This window comes from Lampetra fluviatilis, chromosome 66 (genome assembly GCF_964198595.1).
Source record: "Lampetra fluviatilis chromosome 66, kcLamFluv1.1, whole genome shotgun sequence".
Taxonomy (NCBI): Eukaryota; Metazoa; Chordata; class Hyperoartia; order Petromyzontiformes; family Petromyzontidae; genus Lampetra; species Lampetra fluviatilis.
In genome coordinates, this window is record NC_136340.1 from 3,749,925 (window position 1) to 3,765,858 (window position 15,934).

Genomic DNA, 15,934 nt, shown 5'->3' on the forward strand with positions numbered 1-15,934 from the left:
GCGCGAGACTGAGTGCGCGAGACTGAGTGCGCGAGACTGAGTGGCGCGAGACTGAGCGCGCGAGACTGAGCGCGCGAGACCGAGCGCGCGAGACTGAGCGCGCGTGACTGAGCGCGCGAGAGGACCGAGCGCGCGTGAGACCGAGTCGCGCGAGACCGATGTGCGCGAGACCGATGTGCGCGAGACCGATGTGCGCGAGACCGAGTGCGCGAGACCGAGTGCGCGAGACCGAGTGCGCGAGACCGAGTGCGCGAGACCGAGTGCGCGAGACCGAGGTGCGCGAGACCGAGGTGCGCGAGACCGATGTGCGCGAGACCGATGTGCGCGAGACCGATGTGCGCGAGACCGAGTGCGCGAGACCGAGTGCGCGAGACCGAGTGCGCGAGACCGAGTGCGCGAGACCGAGTGCGCGAGACCGAAGTGCGCGAGACCGAGTGCGCGAGACCGAGTGCGCGAGACCGAGTGCGCGAGACCGAAGTGCGCTGAGACCGAGTGCGCGAGACCGAGTGCGCGAGACCGAGTGCGCGAGACCGAGGTGCGCGAGACCGAGTGCGCGAGACCGAGTGCGCGAGACCGAAGTGCGCGAGACCGAGTGCGCGAGACCGAGTGCGCGAGACCGAGTGCGCGAGACCGAGTGCGCGAGACCGAGTGCGCGAGACCGAGTGCGCGAGACCGAGTGCGCGAGACCGAGTGCGCGAGACCGAGTGCGCGAGACCGAGTGCGCGTGACTGAGTGCGCGAGACTGAGTGCGCGAGACTGAGTGCGCGAGACTGAGTGCGCGAGACTGAGTGCGCGAGACTGAGTGCGCGAGACTGAGTGCGCGAGACTGAGTGCGCGAGACTGAGTGCGCGAGACTGAGCGCGCGAGACTGAGCGCGCGAGACTGAGCGCGCGAGACTGAGCGCGCGTGACTGAGCGCGCGAGACTGAGCGCGCGAGACCGAGTGCGTGAGACCGAGTGCGCGAGACCGAAGTGCGCCGAGACTGAGTGCGCGAGACCGAGTGCGTGAGACCGAGTGCGCGTGACTGAGTGCGTGAGACCGAGTGCGCGAGACCGAGTGCGCGAGACCGAAGTGCGCGAGACCGAGTGCGCGAGACCGAGTGCGCGAGACCGAGTGCGCGAGACCGAGTGCGCGAGACCGAGTGCGCGAGACCGAGTGCGCGAGACCGAGTGCGCGAGACCGAGTGCGCGAGACCGAGTGCGCGAGACCGAGTGCGCGAGACCGAGTGCGCGAGACCGAGTGCGCGAGACTGACTTGCCTCGACAGGCTGTTAAAGGCTGTACGGGGGACCTTTGTGTGACTGTGCGTGTGACTGTGCGTGTAGTCGATGTTGAACACTCCCACGTGAGATTCCTCGGCAACCTGGTCCTCAACCTGTGGGACTGCGGCGGGTGAGGCTCACTCGCCCACCTCCTCACAATCGCCACATGAACCACCTCGTCATCACAAGAACCACCTCGCACTCACCACGTCACTCACCACCTCGTCACACTCACCACCTCGCACTCCTCACAGTGGCCACCTCGTCACACTCACCACAGTGGACATCTCGTCACGCTCACCTCGTTACACGAGCCACCTCTCACTCACCACGTCACTCACCACCTCGTCACACTCACCACCTCACACTCACTAACCACCTCTCACTCACCACGTCACTCACCACCTCACTCACCACCTCACTCACCACCTCGTCACACTTGGCCTCGCTCACATCGTCGCACTCGCTCGCCTCTTCGTCGCACACTTACCCTGCCACACACTTCCCCTGTCACACACTTCCCCTGCCACACACTCACCCTGCCACACACTTCCCCTGTCACACACTTCCCCTGCCACACACTCACCCTGCCACACACTTCCCCTGCCACACACTCACCCTGTCACACACTTCCCCTGCCACACACTCACCCTGCCACACACTTACCCTGCCACATACTTACCCTGCCACACACTTCCCCTGCCACACACTTACCCTGCCACACACTTACCCTGCCACACACTCACCCTGTCACACACTTCCCCCTGCCACACACTCACCCTGCCACACACTTACCCTGCCACACACTCACCCTGTCACACACTTCCCCTGCCACACACTTACCCTGCCACACACTTACCCTGCCACACACTTACCCTGCCACATACTTACCCTGCCACACACTTCCCCTGTCACACACTTCCCCTGCCACACACTCACCCTGCCACACACTTCCCCTGTCACACACTTCCCCTGCCACACACTCACCCTGCCACACACTTCCCCTGCCACACACTTACCCTGCCACACACTCACCCTGCCACACACTTCCCCTGCCACACACTCACCCTGTCACACACTTCCCCTGCCACACACTTACCCTGCCACACACTCACCCTGCCACACACTTACCCTGCCACACACTCACCCTGCCACACACTCACCCTGCCACACACTTCCCCTGTCACACACTTCCCCTGCCACACACTCACCCTGCCACACACTTCCCCTGCCACACACTCACCCTGTCACACACTTCCCCTGCCACACACTTACCCTGCCACACACTCACCCTGCCACACACTTACCCTGCCACACACTCACCCTGCCACACACTCACCCTGTCACACACTTCCCCTGCCACACACTTACCCTGTCACACACTTACCCTGCCACACACTTCCCCTGCCACACACTTACCCTGCCACACACTTACCCTGCCACACACTTACCCTGCCACACACTTACCCTGCCACACACTCACCCTGCCACACACTCACCCTGTCACACACTTCCCCTGCCACACACTTACCCTGCCACACACTTACCCTGTCACACACTTACCCTGCCACACACTTACCCTGTCACACACTTACCCTGCCACACACTCACCCTGCCACACACTTACCCTGTCACACACTTACCCTGCCACACACTTACCCTGCCACACACTCACCCTGCCACACACTCACCCTGTCACACACTTACCCTGCCACACACTCACCCTGTCACACACTTACCCTGCCACACACTCACCCTGCCACACACTCACCCTGCCACACACTTACCCTCCCACACACTCACCCTGTCACACACTTACCCTGCCACACACTTACCCTGCCACACACTTACCCTGCCACACACTTACCCTGCCACACACTCACCCTGCCACACACTTACCCTGCCACACACTCACCCTGCCACACACTTACCCTGTCACACACTTACCCTGCCACACACTTACCCTGCCACACACTCACCCTGCCACACACTCACCCTGCCACACACTCACCCTGTCACACACTTCCCTGCCACACACTACCCTGCCACACACTTCCCTGTCACACACTTCCCCTGCCACACACTCCCCTGTCACAACACTTACCCTGTCACACACACACCCTGCCACACACTTACCCTGTCACACACTCACCCTGTCACACACTCACCCTGTCACACACCCTGCCACACACTTACCCTGCCACACACTCACCCTGTCACACACTTACCCTGCCACACACTTACCCTGCCACACACTCACCCTGTCACACACTTACCCTGTCACACACTCACCCTGTCACACACTTACCCTGCCACACACTCACCCTGTCACACACTTACCCTGCCACACACTCACCCTGTCACACACTTACCCTGTCACACACTCACCCTGTCACACACTTACCCTGCCACACACTTACCCTGCCACACACTCACCCTGTCACACACTTACCCTGTCACACACTCACCCTGTCACACACTTACCCTGCCACACACTTACCCTGTCACACACTCACCCTGTCACACACTCACCCTGTCACACACTCACCCTGTCACACACCCTGCCACACACTTACCCTGCCACACACTCGCCCTGTCACACACTTACCCTGCCACACACTTAACCTGCCACACACTTCCCTGTCACACACTTACCCTGCCACACACTCACCCTGTCACACACCCTGTCACACACTTACCCTGCCACACACTCACCCTGTCACACACCCTGTCACACACTTACCCTGCCACACACTCACCCTGTCACACACCCTGTCACACACTCACCCTGCCACACACTTGCCCTGCCACACACTTACCCTGCCACACACTTACCCTGTCACACACTTACCCTGCCACACACTTACCCTGCCACACACTCACCCTGCCACACACTCACCCTGCCACACACTCACCCTGTCACACACTTCCCCTGCCACACACTTACCCTGCCACACACTTCCCCTGTCACACACTTCCCCTGCCACACACTCACCCTGTCACACACTTACCCTGTCACACACACACCCTGCCACACACTTACCCTGTCACACACTCACCCTGTCACACACTCACCCTGTCACACACCCTGCCACACACTTACCCTGCCACACACTCACCCTGTCACACACTTACCCTGCCACACACTTACCCTGCCACACACTCACCCTGTCACACACTTACCCTGTCACACACTCACCCTGTCACACACTTACCCTGCCACACACTCACCCTGTCACACACTTACCCTGCCACACACTTACCCTGCCACACACTTACCCTGTCACACACTCACCCTGTCACACACTCACCCTGTCACACACTCACCCTGTCACACACCCTGCCACACACTTACCCTGCCACACACTCGCCCTGTCACACACTTACCCTGCCACACACTTAACCTGCCACACACTTCCCCTGTCACACACTTACCCTGCCACACACTCACCCTGTCACACACCCTGTCACACACTTACCCTGCCACACACTCACCCTGTCACACACCCTGTCACACACTTACCCTGCCACACACTCACCCTGCCACACACTTCCCCTGTCACACACCCTGTCACACACTCACCCTGCCACACACTTACCCTGTCACACACTTACCCTGTCACACACTTACCCTGCCACACACTCACCCTGCCACACACTCACCCTGCCACACACTCACCCTGTCACACACTCACCCTGTCACACACTTCCCCTGTCACACACCCTTGCCACACACTTACCCTGCCACACACTTCCCCCGCCACACACTTGAAACTCGTCACGCTCCGCTCGCCACCCGACCCTACCCCTCTCCTCCTCGTCGTGGCCACCAGGCAGGACACCTTCATGGAGAACTACTTTGCGAGCCAGCGGGACAGCATCTTCCGCTCGGTGGAGGTGCTGATCTACGTGTTTGACGTGGAGAGCCGCGAGCTGGACAAGGACATGCACTACTACCAGTCCTGCCTGGAGGCCATCCTGCAGAACTCGCCCGAGGCGCGCGTCTTCTGCCTCGTGCACAAGATGGACCTCGTGCAGGAGGACCAGCGGGAGCTGGTGAGCACACGCCGGGGGTGGGGGGTGGGAGACGCGGGTGGGGGGAGACGCGGGTGGGGGGGAGACGCGGGGGGGGGGAGACGCGGGGGGGGGGAGACGCGGGGGGGGGGGAGACGCGGGGGCGGGGAGACGCGGGGGGGGGGGAGACGCGGGGGGGGGAGACGCGGGGGGGGGGAGACGCGGGGGAGGAGACGCGGGGGGGGGGGAGACGCGGGGGGGGGGGAGACGCGGGGGGGGGAGACGCGGGGGGGGGGAGACGCGGGGGGGGAGACGCGGGGGGGGGGGGAGACGCGGGGGGGGGGGAGACGCGGGGGGGGGGAGACGCGGGGGGGGAGACGCGGGTGGGGGGAGACGCGGGGGGGGAGACGCGGGGGGGGAGACGCGGGGGGGGGGAGACGCGGGGGGGGGGAGACGCGGGGGGGGGGAGACGCGGGGGGGGGGGGAGACGCGGGGGAGGAGACGCGGGGGGGGGGGGAGACGCGGGGGGGGGGGAGACGCGGGGGGGGAGACGCGGGGGGGGGGAGACGCGGGGGGGGGAGACGCGGGGGGGGGGGAGACGCGGGGGGGGGGGAGACGCGGGGGGGGGGAGACGCGGGGGGGGAGACGCGGGTGGGGGGAGACGCGGGGGGGGAGACGCGGGGGGGGAGACGCGGGGGGGGGGAGACGCGGGGGGGGGAGACGCGGGGGGGGGGAGACGCGGGGGGGGGGAGACGCGGGGGGGGGAGACGCGGGGGGGGGAGACGCGGGTGGGGGGAGACGCGGGGGTGGGGGAGACGCGGGGGGGGGGGAGACGCGGGGGGGGGGGGGGGGAGACGCGGGGGGGGGGGAGACGCGGGGGTGGGGAGACGCGGGGGGGGGGGGAGACGCGGGGGGGGGGGGGGAGACGCGGGGGGGGGGGGGGAGACGCGGGGGGGGGGAGACGCGGGGGGGGGGAGACGCGGGGGGGGGGAGACGCGGGGGGGGGGGGAGACGCGGGGGGGGGGGGAGACGCGGGGGGGGGGGGAGACGCGGGGGGGGGGGGGGAGACGCGGGGGGGGGGGGAGACGCGGGGGGGGGGGGAGACGCGGGGGGGGGGGGGAGGAGACGCGGGGGGGGGGGGGGAAGACGCGGGGGTGGAGACGCGGGGGGGGGGGAGACGCGGGGGGGGGGGGAGACGCGGGGGGGGGGAGGAGACGCGGGGGGGGGGGAGACGCGGGGGGGGTGGGAGACGCGGGGGGGGGGAGACGCGGGGGGGGGGGAGACGCGGGGGGGGGGGAGACGCGGGGGGGTGGGAGACGCGGGTGGGGGGAGACGCGGGGGGGTGGGAGACGCGGGGGGGGGGGAGACGCGGGGGGGTGGGAGACGCGGGGGGGGGGAGACGCGGGGGGGGGGGAGGAGACGCGGGGGGGGGGGGGGAAGACGCGGGGGGGGGGGGGGAAGACGCGGGGGGGGGAGACGGTGGGTGGAGACGGGGGTGGAGACGGGGGGGAGACGGTGGAGGGGGAGACGCGGGGGGGTAATGGATGACCAGAGGGAGCTGGTGAGGATGCACTGTGCGGGGGAAGACTGGTGGTGGTGATGGTGGTGGTTACGGTGGTGATGACGATGGTGGTGGTGGTGGTGGTGGATGATGGTGGTAGTTGTACTGGTCGTGACTATGATGATGGTTGTGGTGACAATGGTTGTGGTTACGGTGGTGGTTGTCGTGGTGATTGTGATGATGATGATGATTGCGAGTGTGGTGATGTCGTCCCCAGATCTTCCACCAGAGGGAGGAGGACCTCAAGAGGTTTTCTCGGCCACTCGACTGTAGCTGCTTCCGCACCTCCATCTGGGACGAGACCCTCTACAAGGTGGGCGGGAGGGTGGGTGGGTTTGTCGTTGGGTGGGTGGTGAGTGAGAGTGTGCAAGTGAGTGAGTGATTGTGTTCACGAGTGGGTAAGTGGGGTGGGTGGATGAGCGATTGTGGGTGGGGGGTGGGTGGGTGAGTTGGTGAGTGGATGGGTGAGTTTGTGAGTGGATGGGTGAGTTGGTGAGCGGGTGGGTGAGTTTGTGAGTGGATGGGTGAGTTGGTGAGTGGATGGGTGAGTTTGTGAGTGGATGGGTCAGTTGGTGAGTGGATGGGTGAGTTTGTGAGTGGATGGGTGAGTTTGTGAGTGGATGGGTGAGTTGGTGAGTGGATGGGTGAGTTTGTGAGTGGATGGGTGAGTTGGTGAGTGGATGGGTGAGTTTGTGAGTGGATGGGTGAGTTGGTGAGTGGATGGGTGAGTTTGTGAGTGATGGGTGAGTTGGTGAGTGGATGGGTGAGTTTGTGAGTGGATGGGTGAGTTTGTGAGTGGATGGGTGAGTTGGTGAGCGGGTGGGTGAGTTTGTGAGTGGATGGGTGAGTTGGTGAGCGGGGTGGTGTGAGGGATGGGGTGGTGGTGTGGGTGAGTTTGTGAGTGGATGGGTGAGTTGGTGAGTGGATGGGTGAGTTTGTGAGTGGATGGGTCAGTTGGTGAGTGGATGGGTGAGTTTGTGAGTGGATGGGTGAGTTTGTGAGTGGATGGGTGAGTTGGTGAGTGGATGGGTGAGTTTGTGAGTGGATGGGTGAGTTGGTGAGTGGATGGGTGAGTTTGTGAGTGGATGGGTGAGTTGGTGAGTGGATGGGTGAGTTTGTGAGTGGATGGGTGAGTTGGTGAGTGGATGGGTGAGTTTGTGAGTGGATGGGTGAGTTGGTGAGCGGGTGGGTGAGTTTGTGAGTGGATGGGTGAGTTGGTGAGTGGATGGGTGAGTTTGTGAGTGGATGGGGTGAGTTGGTGAGCGGGTGGGTGAGTTTGTGAGTGGATGGGTGAGTTGGTGAGTGGATGGGTGAGTTGGTGAGCGGGTGGGTGAGTTTGTGAGTGGATGGGTGAGTTGGTGAGTGGATGGGTGAGTTGGTGAGTGGATGGGTGAGTTTGTGAGCGGATGGGTGAGTTGGTGAGCGGGTGGGTGAGTTTGTGAGTGGGTGGGTGAGTTGGTGAGTGGATGGGTGAGTTTGTGAGTGGATGGGTGAGTTTGTGAGTGGATGGGTGAGTTGGTGAGCGGGTGGGTGAGTTTGTGAGTGGATGGGTGAGTTGGTGAGTGGATGGGTGAGTTTGTGAGTGGATGGGTCAGTTGGTGAGTGGATGGGTGAGTTTGTGAGTGGATGGGTGAGTTTGTGAGTGGATGGGTGAGTTGGTGAGTGGATGGGTGAGTTTGTGAGTGGATGGGTGAGTTGGTGAGTGGATGGGTGAGTTTGTGAGTGGATGGGTGAGTTGGTGAGTGGATGGGTGAGTTTGTGAGTGGATGGGTGAGTTGGTGAGTGGATGGGTGAGTTTGTGAGTGGATGGGTGAGTTGGTGAGCGGGTGGGTGAGTTTGTGAGTGGATGGGTGAGTTGGTGAGCGGGTGGGTGAGTTTGTGAGTGGATGGGTGAGTTGGTGAGTGGATGGGTGAGTTTGTGAGTGGATGGGTCAGTTGGTGAGTGGATGGGTGAGTTTGTGAGTGGATGGGTGAGTTTGTGAGTGGATGGGTGAGTTGGTGAGTGGATGGGTGAGTTTGTGAGTGGATGGGTGAGTTGGTGAGTGGATGGGTGAGTTTGTGAGTGGATGGGTGAGTTGGTGAGTGGATGGGTGAGTTTGTGAGTGGATGGGTGAGTTGGTGAGTGGATGGGTGAGTTTGTGAGTGGATGGGTGAGTTGGTGAGCGGGTGGGTGAGTTTGTGAGTGGATGGGTGAGTTGGTGAGTGGATGGGTGAGTTTGTGAGTGGATGGGTGAGTTGGTGAGCGGGTGGGTGAGTTTGTGAGTGGATGGGTGAGTTGGTGAGTGGATGGGTGAGTTGGTGAGCGGGTGGGTGAGTTTGTGAGTGGATGGGTGAGTTGGTGAGTGGATGGGTGAGTTGGTGAGTGGATGGGTGAGTTTGTGAGCGGATGGGTGAGTTGGTGAGCGGGTGGGTGAGTTTGTGAGTGGGTGGGTGAGTTGGTGAGTGGATGGGTGAGTTTGTGAGTGGATGGGTGAGTTTGTGAGTGGATGGGTGAGTTGGTGAGTGGATGGGTGAGTTTGTGAGTGGATGGGTGAGTTGGTGAGTGGATGGGTGAGTTTGTGAGAGGGATGGGTGAGTTGGTGAGCGGTGTGGGTGAGTTTGTGAGTGGGTGGGTGAGTTTGTGAGTGGGTGGGTGAGTTGGTGAGTGGATGGGTGAGTTTGTGAGCGGGTGGGTGAGTTTGTGAGTGGATGGGTGAGTTGGTGAGTGGATGGGTGAGTTTGTGAGTGGATGGGTGAGTTGGTGAGCGGGTGGGTGAGTTTGTGAGTGGATGGGTCAGTTGGTGAGTGGATGGGTGAGTTTGTGAGTGGATGGGTGAGTTGGTGAGCGGGTGGGTGAGTTTGTGAGTGGATGGGTGATTGGTGAGTGGATGGGTGAGTTTGTGAGTGGATGGGTGAGTTGGTGTGCGGGTGGGTGAGTTTGTGAGTGGATGGGTGAGTTGGTGAGTGGATGGGTGAGTTTGTGAGTGGATGGGTGAGTTGGTGAGCGGGTGGGTGAGTTTGTGAGTGGATGGGTGAGTTGGTGAGCGGGTGGGTGAGTTTGTGAGTGGGTGGGTGAGTTTGTGAGTGGATGGGTGAGTTGGTGAGTGGATGGGTGAGTTTGTGAGCGGGTGGGTGAGTTTGTGAGTGGATGGGTGAGTTGGTGAGTGGATGGGTGAGTTGGTGAGTGGATGGGTGAGTTTGTGAGTGGATGGGTGAGTTGGTGAGCGGGTGGGTGAGTTTGTGAGTGGATGGGTCAGTTGGTGAGTAGATGGGTGAGTTTGTGAGTGGATGGGTGAGTTGGTGAGCGGGTGGGTGAGTTTGTGAGTGGATGGGTGAGTTGGTGAGTGGATGGGTGAGTTTGTGAGTGGATGGGTGAGTTGGTGAGCGGGTGGGTGAGTTTGTGAGTGGATGGGTGAGTTGGTGAGTGGATGGGTGAGTTTGTGAGTGGATGGGTGAGTTGGTGAGCGGGTGGGTGAGTTTGTGAGTGGATGGGTGAGTTGGTGAGCGGGTGGGTGAGTTTGTGAGTGGATGGGTGAGTTGGTGAGTGGATGGGTGAGTTTGTGAGTGGATGGGTGAGTTGGTGAGTGGATGGGTGAGTTTGTGAGTGGATGGGTGAGTTGGTGAGCGGGTGGGTGAGTTTGTGAGTGGATGGGTGAGTTGGTGAGTGGATGGGTGAGTTTGTGAGTGGATGGGTGAGTTGGTGAGCGGGTGGGTGAGTTTGTGAGTGGATGGGTGAGTTGGTGAGTGGATGGGTGAGTTTGTGAGTGGATGGGTGAGTTGGTGAGCGGGTGGGTGAGTTTGTGAGTGGATGGGTGAGTTGGTGAGTGGATGGGTGAGTTGGTGAGTGGATGGGTGAGTTTGTGAGCGGATGGGTGAGTTGGTGAGCGGGTGGGTGAGTTTGTGAGTGGATGGGTGAGTTGGTGAGTGGATGGGTGAGTTGGTGTGCGGGTGGGTGAGTTTGTGAGTGGATGGGTGAGTTGGTGAGTGGATGGGTGAGTTTGTGAGTGGATGGGTGAGTTGGTGAGCGGGTGGGTGAGTTTGTGAGTGGATGGGTGAGTTGGTGAGCGGGTGGGTGAGTTTGTGAGTGGGTGGGTGAGTTTGTGAGTGGATGGGTGAGTTGGTGAGTGGATGGGTGAGTTTGTGAGCGGGTGGGTGAGTTTGTGAGTGGATGGGTGAGTTGGTGAGTGGATGGGTGAGTTGGTGAGTGGATGGGTGAGTTTGTGAGTGGATGGGTGAGTTGGTGAGCGGGTGGGTGAGTTTGTGAGTTGATGGGTCAGTTGGTGAGTGGATGGGTGAGTTTGTGAGTGGATGGGTGAGTTGGTGAGCGGGTGGGTGAGTTTGTGAGTGGATGGGTGAGTTGGTGAGTGGATGGGTGAGTTTGTGAGTGGATGGGTGAGTTGGTGAGCGGGTGGGTGAGTTTGTGAGTGGATGGGTGAGTTGGTGAGTGGATGGGTGAGTTTGTGAGTGGATGGGTGAGTTGGTGAGCGGGTGGGTGAGTTTGTGAGTGGATGGGTGAGTTGGTGAGCGGGTGGGTGAGTTTGTGAGTGGATGGGTGAGTTGGTGAGTGGATGGGTGAGTTTGTGAGTGGATGGGTGAGTTGGTGAGTGGATGGGTGAGTTTGTGAGTGGATGGGTGAGTTGGTGAGCGGGTGGGTGAGTTTGTGAGTGGATGGGTGAGTTGGTGAGTGGATGGGTGAGTTTGTGAGTGGATGGGTGAGTTGGTGAGCGGGTGGGTGAGTTTGTGAGTGGATGGGTGAGTTGGTGAGTGGATGGGTGAGTTTGTGAGTGGATGGGTGAGTTGGTGAGCGGGTGGGTGAGTTTGTGAGTGGATGGGTGAGTTGGTGAGTGGATGGGTGAGTTTGTGAGTGGATGGGTGAGTTGGTGAGCGGGTGGGTGAGTTTGTGAGTGGGTGGGTGAGTTTGTGAGTGGATGGGTGAGTTGGTGAGTGGATGGGTGAGTTTGTGAGTGGATGGGTGAGTTGGTGAGCGGGTGGGTGAGTTTGTGAGTGGATGGGTGAGTTGGTGAGTGGATGGGTGAGTTTGTGAGTGGATGGGTGAGTTGGTGAGCGGGTGGGTGAGTTTGTGAGTGGATGGGTGAGTTGGTGAGTGGATGGGTGAGTTTGTGAGTGGATGGGTGAGTTGGTGAGCGGGTGGGTGAGTTTGTGAGTGGATGGGTGAGTTGGTGAGTGGATGGGTGAGTTTGTGAGTGGATGGGTGAGTTTGTGAGTGGATGGGTGAGTTGGTGAGCGGGTGGGTGAGTTTGTGAGTGGGTGGGTGAGTTTGTGAGTGGGTGGGTGAGTTTGTGAGTGGATGGGTGAGTTGGTGAGTGGATGGGTGAGTTTGTGAGTGGATGGGTGAGTTGGTGAGCGGGTGGGTGAGTTTGTGAGTGGATGGGTGAGTTTGTGAGTGGATGGGTGAGTTTGTGAGTGGATGGGTGAGTTGGTGAGCGGGTGGGTGAGTTTGTGAGTGGATGGGTGAGTTGGTGAGTGGATGGGTGAGTTTGTGAGTGGGTGGGTGAGTTTGTGAGGGGTGGGTGAGTTTGTGAGTGGATGGGTGAGTTTGTGAGTGGATGGGTGAGTTTGTGAGTGGATGGGTGAGTTGGTGAGCGGGTGGGTGAGTTTGTGAGTGGATGGGTGAGTTGGTGAGTGGATGGGTGAGTTTGTGAGTGGATGGGTGAGTTGGTGAGCGGGTGGGTGAGTTTGTGAGTGGATGGGTGAGTTGGTGAGTGGATGGGTGAGTTTGTGAGTGGATGGGTGAGTTTGTGAGCGGGTGGGTGAGTTTGTGAGCGGGTGGGTGAGTTTGTGAGTGGGTGGGTGAGTTTGTGAGTGGGTGGGTGAGTTTGTGAGTGGATGGGTGAGTTGGTGAGTGGATGGGTGAGTTTGTGAGTGGATGGGTGAGTTGGTGAGCGGGTGGGTGAGTTTGTGAGTGGATGGGGGAGTTTGTGAGTGGATGGGTGAGTTTGTGAGTGGATGGGTGAGTTGGTGAGCGGGTGGGTGAGTTTGTGAGTGGATGGGTGAGTTTGTGAGTGGATGGGTGAGTTTGTGAGTGGGTGGGTGAGTTTGTGAGTGGGTGGGTGAGTTTGTGAGTGGATGGGTGAGTTGGTGAGCGGGTGGGTGAGTTTGTGAGTGGATGGGTGAGTTGGTGAGTGGATGGGTGAGTTTGTGAGTGGATGGGTGAGTTGGTGAGCGGGTGGGTGAGTTTGTGAGTGGGTGGGTGAGTTTGTGAGTGGATGGGTGAGTTGGTGAGTGGATGGGTGAGTTTGTGAGTGGATGGGTGAGTTGGTGAGCGGGTGGGTGAGTTTGTGAGTGGGTGGGTGAGTTTGTGAGTGGGTGGGTGAGTTTGTGAGTGGATGGGTGAGTTGGTGAGCGGGTGGGTGAGTTTGTGAGCGGATGGGTGAGTTGGTGAGCGGGTGGGTGAGTTGGTGAGCGGGTGGGTGAGTTGGTGAGCGGGTGGGTGAGTTGGTGAGCGGGTGGGTGAGTTTGTGAGTGGATGGGTGAGTGTCTCTACCCCCCCCCCTGCGTACTGCGTGCAGGCGTGGTCCAGCATTGTGTACCAGCTGATCCCCAACGTGCAACAGCTGGAGACGAACCTTTGCAGCTTCGCCACCATCATCGACGCCGACGAGGTGCTGCTGTTTGAGAAGGCGACCTTCCTGGTACGCGCACAGCGCCACCAGCCTCACCGCTTGTCCCACACAGCGCCACCAGCCTCACCGCCGTCCCACACAGCACCACCAGCCTCACCGCCGTCCCACACAGCACCACCATCCTCCCCACGGCCCACACAGCACCACCATCACCACCACCACCGTCGTCCCACACAGCACCACCACCATTGTCCCACACAGCACCACCAGCCTCACCACTGTCCCACACAGCACTACCACCATTGTCCCACACAGCACCACCAGCCTCACCACGGTCCCACACAGCACCACCAGCCTCACCGTCGTCCCACACAGCACCACCAGCCTCACCGCCGCCCCACACAGCACCACCATCATCACCACCGTCGTCCCACAGCACCACCACCAGCCTCACCACTTGTCCCACACAGCACCACCACCCTCACCGCCGTCCCACACAGCACCACCACACCACTGTCCCACACAGCACCACCAGCCTCACCACGGTCCCACACAGCACCACCAGCCTCACCGTCGTCCCACACAGCACCACCAGCCTCACCGCCGTCCCACACAGCACCACCATCATCACCACCGTCGTCCCACAGCACCACCACCAGCCTCACCACTTGTCCCACACAGCACCACCACCCTCACCGCCATCCCACACAGCACCACCACCACTGTCCCACACAGCACCACCAGCCTCACCACGGTCCCACACAGCGCCACCAGCCTCACCGTCGTCCCACACAGCACCACCAGCCTCACCGCCGTCCCACACAGCACCACCATCATCACCACCGTCGTCCCACAGCACCACCACCAGCCTCACCACTTGTCCCACACAGCACCACCACCCTCACCGCCGTCCCACACAGCACCACCACACCACTGTCCCACACAGCACCACCAGCCTCACCACGGTCCCACACAGCGCCACCAGCCTCACCGTCGTCCCACACAGCACCACCAGCCTCACCGCCGTCCCACACAGCACCACCATCATCACCACCGTCGTCCCACAGCACCACCACCAGCCTCACCACTTGTCCCACACAGCACCACCACCCTCACCGCCGTCCCACACAGCACCACCACACCACTGTCCCACACAGCACCACCAGCCTCACCACGGTCCCACACAGCGCCACCAGCCTCACCGTCGTCCCACACAGCACCACCAGCCTCACCGCCGTCCCACACAGCACCACCATCATCACCACCGTCGTCCCACAGCACCACCACCAGCCTCACCACTTGTCCCACACAGCACCACCACCCTCACCGCCGTCCCACACAGCACCACCACCACTGTCCCACACAGCACCACCAGCCTCACCGCTGTCCCACACAGCGCCAACATAGCCTAATACACATCACCTCCTACCTCCTCCGCTCCTCACCCAGGTGATCTCCCACTACCAGTGCAAGCAGCAGAGAGACGTACATCGCTTCGAGAAGATCAGCAACATCATCAAGCAGTTCAAGCTGAGCTGCAGGTACCGTCCCACACGCGCACACACAGACCCCCCCTGCGTAGCGTAGCCTTTAACAGACCGTCGGGGCAAGTGCTGTTAGTAGCGAGTAGCAGAGGTGGGACAAAGTCATTGTTATGCAAGTCCAAGTCGAGTCGCAAGTCATCAAATTCATGACTCGAGTCTGACTCGAGTCCAAGTCACATGACTCGAGTCCACATCTCATAGGTGGGACAAAGTCATTGTTATGCAAGTCCAAGTCGAGTCGCAAGTCATCAAATTCATGACTCGAGTCTGACTCGAGTCCAAGTCACATGACTCGAGTCCACACCTCTGGCGAGTAGCAACAGCGGCGGCTACGAAGGCCACAAAGACAAAGCTGCCCTGTGTAGCCTCAGACAGGCTGCGTGTCCCCCGTGTCTCTGTCCCCGCAGCAAGCTGGCGGCGTCGTTCCAGAGCATGGAGGTTCGCAACTCCAACTTCGTGGCGGGGGGCGAGTAGCAACAGCGGCGGCTACGAAGGCCACAAAGACAAAGCTGCCCTGTGTAGCCTCAGACAGGCTGCGAGTCTACACGTGTCTCTGCGTGTCCCCCCGTGTCTCTGTCCCCGCAGCAAGCTGGCGGCGTCGTTCCAGAGCATGGAGGTTCGCAACTCCAACTTCGTGGCCTTCATCGACGTCTTCACATCCAACACCTACGTCATGGTCGTCATGTCAGACCCCTCCATCCGTGAGTGGCGGCGGCGGCGGCGGCGACGGCAGCGTTGGTTGTCATTATGTTGGACCCGTCTCTCTCTCTCTCTCTTTGTCCGTGCCTCTCTCTCACTCGCTATGTCTGTGCCCCTCTCTGCGTGTCTCTCTCCCTCTGTCCGTGTCTCCCCAGCCTCTGCCGCGACACTCATCAACATCCGCAACGCACGGAAGCATTTCGAGAAGCTGGAGCGCGTGGATGGACACAAACACAGCCTCATGATGCGCTGACACCCCCGGGGAATGGGAGTGGATGGGGGGCCACGGGAG

The 15,934-nt window shown here is 60.9% G+C and overlaps 1 protein-coding gene across 1 annotated transcript in view; it reads left to right on the forward strand.

The window, feature by feature from the left end:
• LOC144952250 (ras-related GTP-binding protein A) overlaps positions 1 to 15,934 on the forward strand; it is a 50,637-nt gene extending 34,703 nt beyond the window's left edge. The window contains exons 5-9 of the mRNA XM_078882682.1: positions 7,054 to 7,149; positions 13,346 to 13,468; positions 14,849 to 14,940; positions 15,529 to 15,644; positions 15,798 to 15,934. Coding sequence (XP_078738808.1) covers positions 7,054 to 7,149; positions 13,346 to 13,468; positions 14,849 to 14,940; positions 15,529 to 15,644; positions 15,798 to 15,895 — 525 coding nt within the window. The 3' untranslated portion in view covers positions 15,896 to 15,934. The remainder of the gene's footprint in view (positions 1 to 7,053; positions 7,150 to 13,345; positions 13,469 to 14,848; positions 14,941 to 15,528; positions 15,645 to 15,797) is intronic.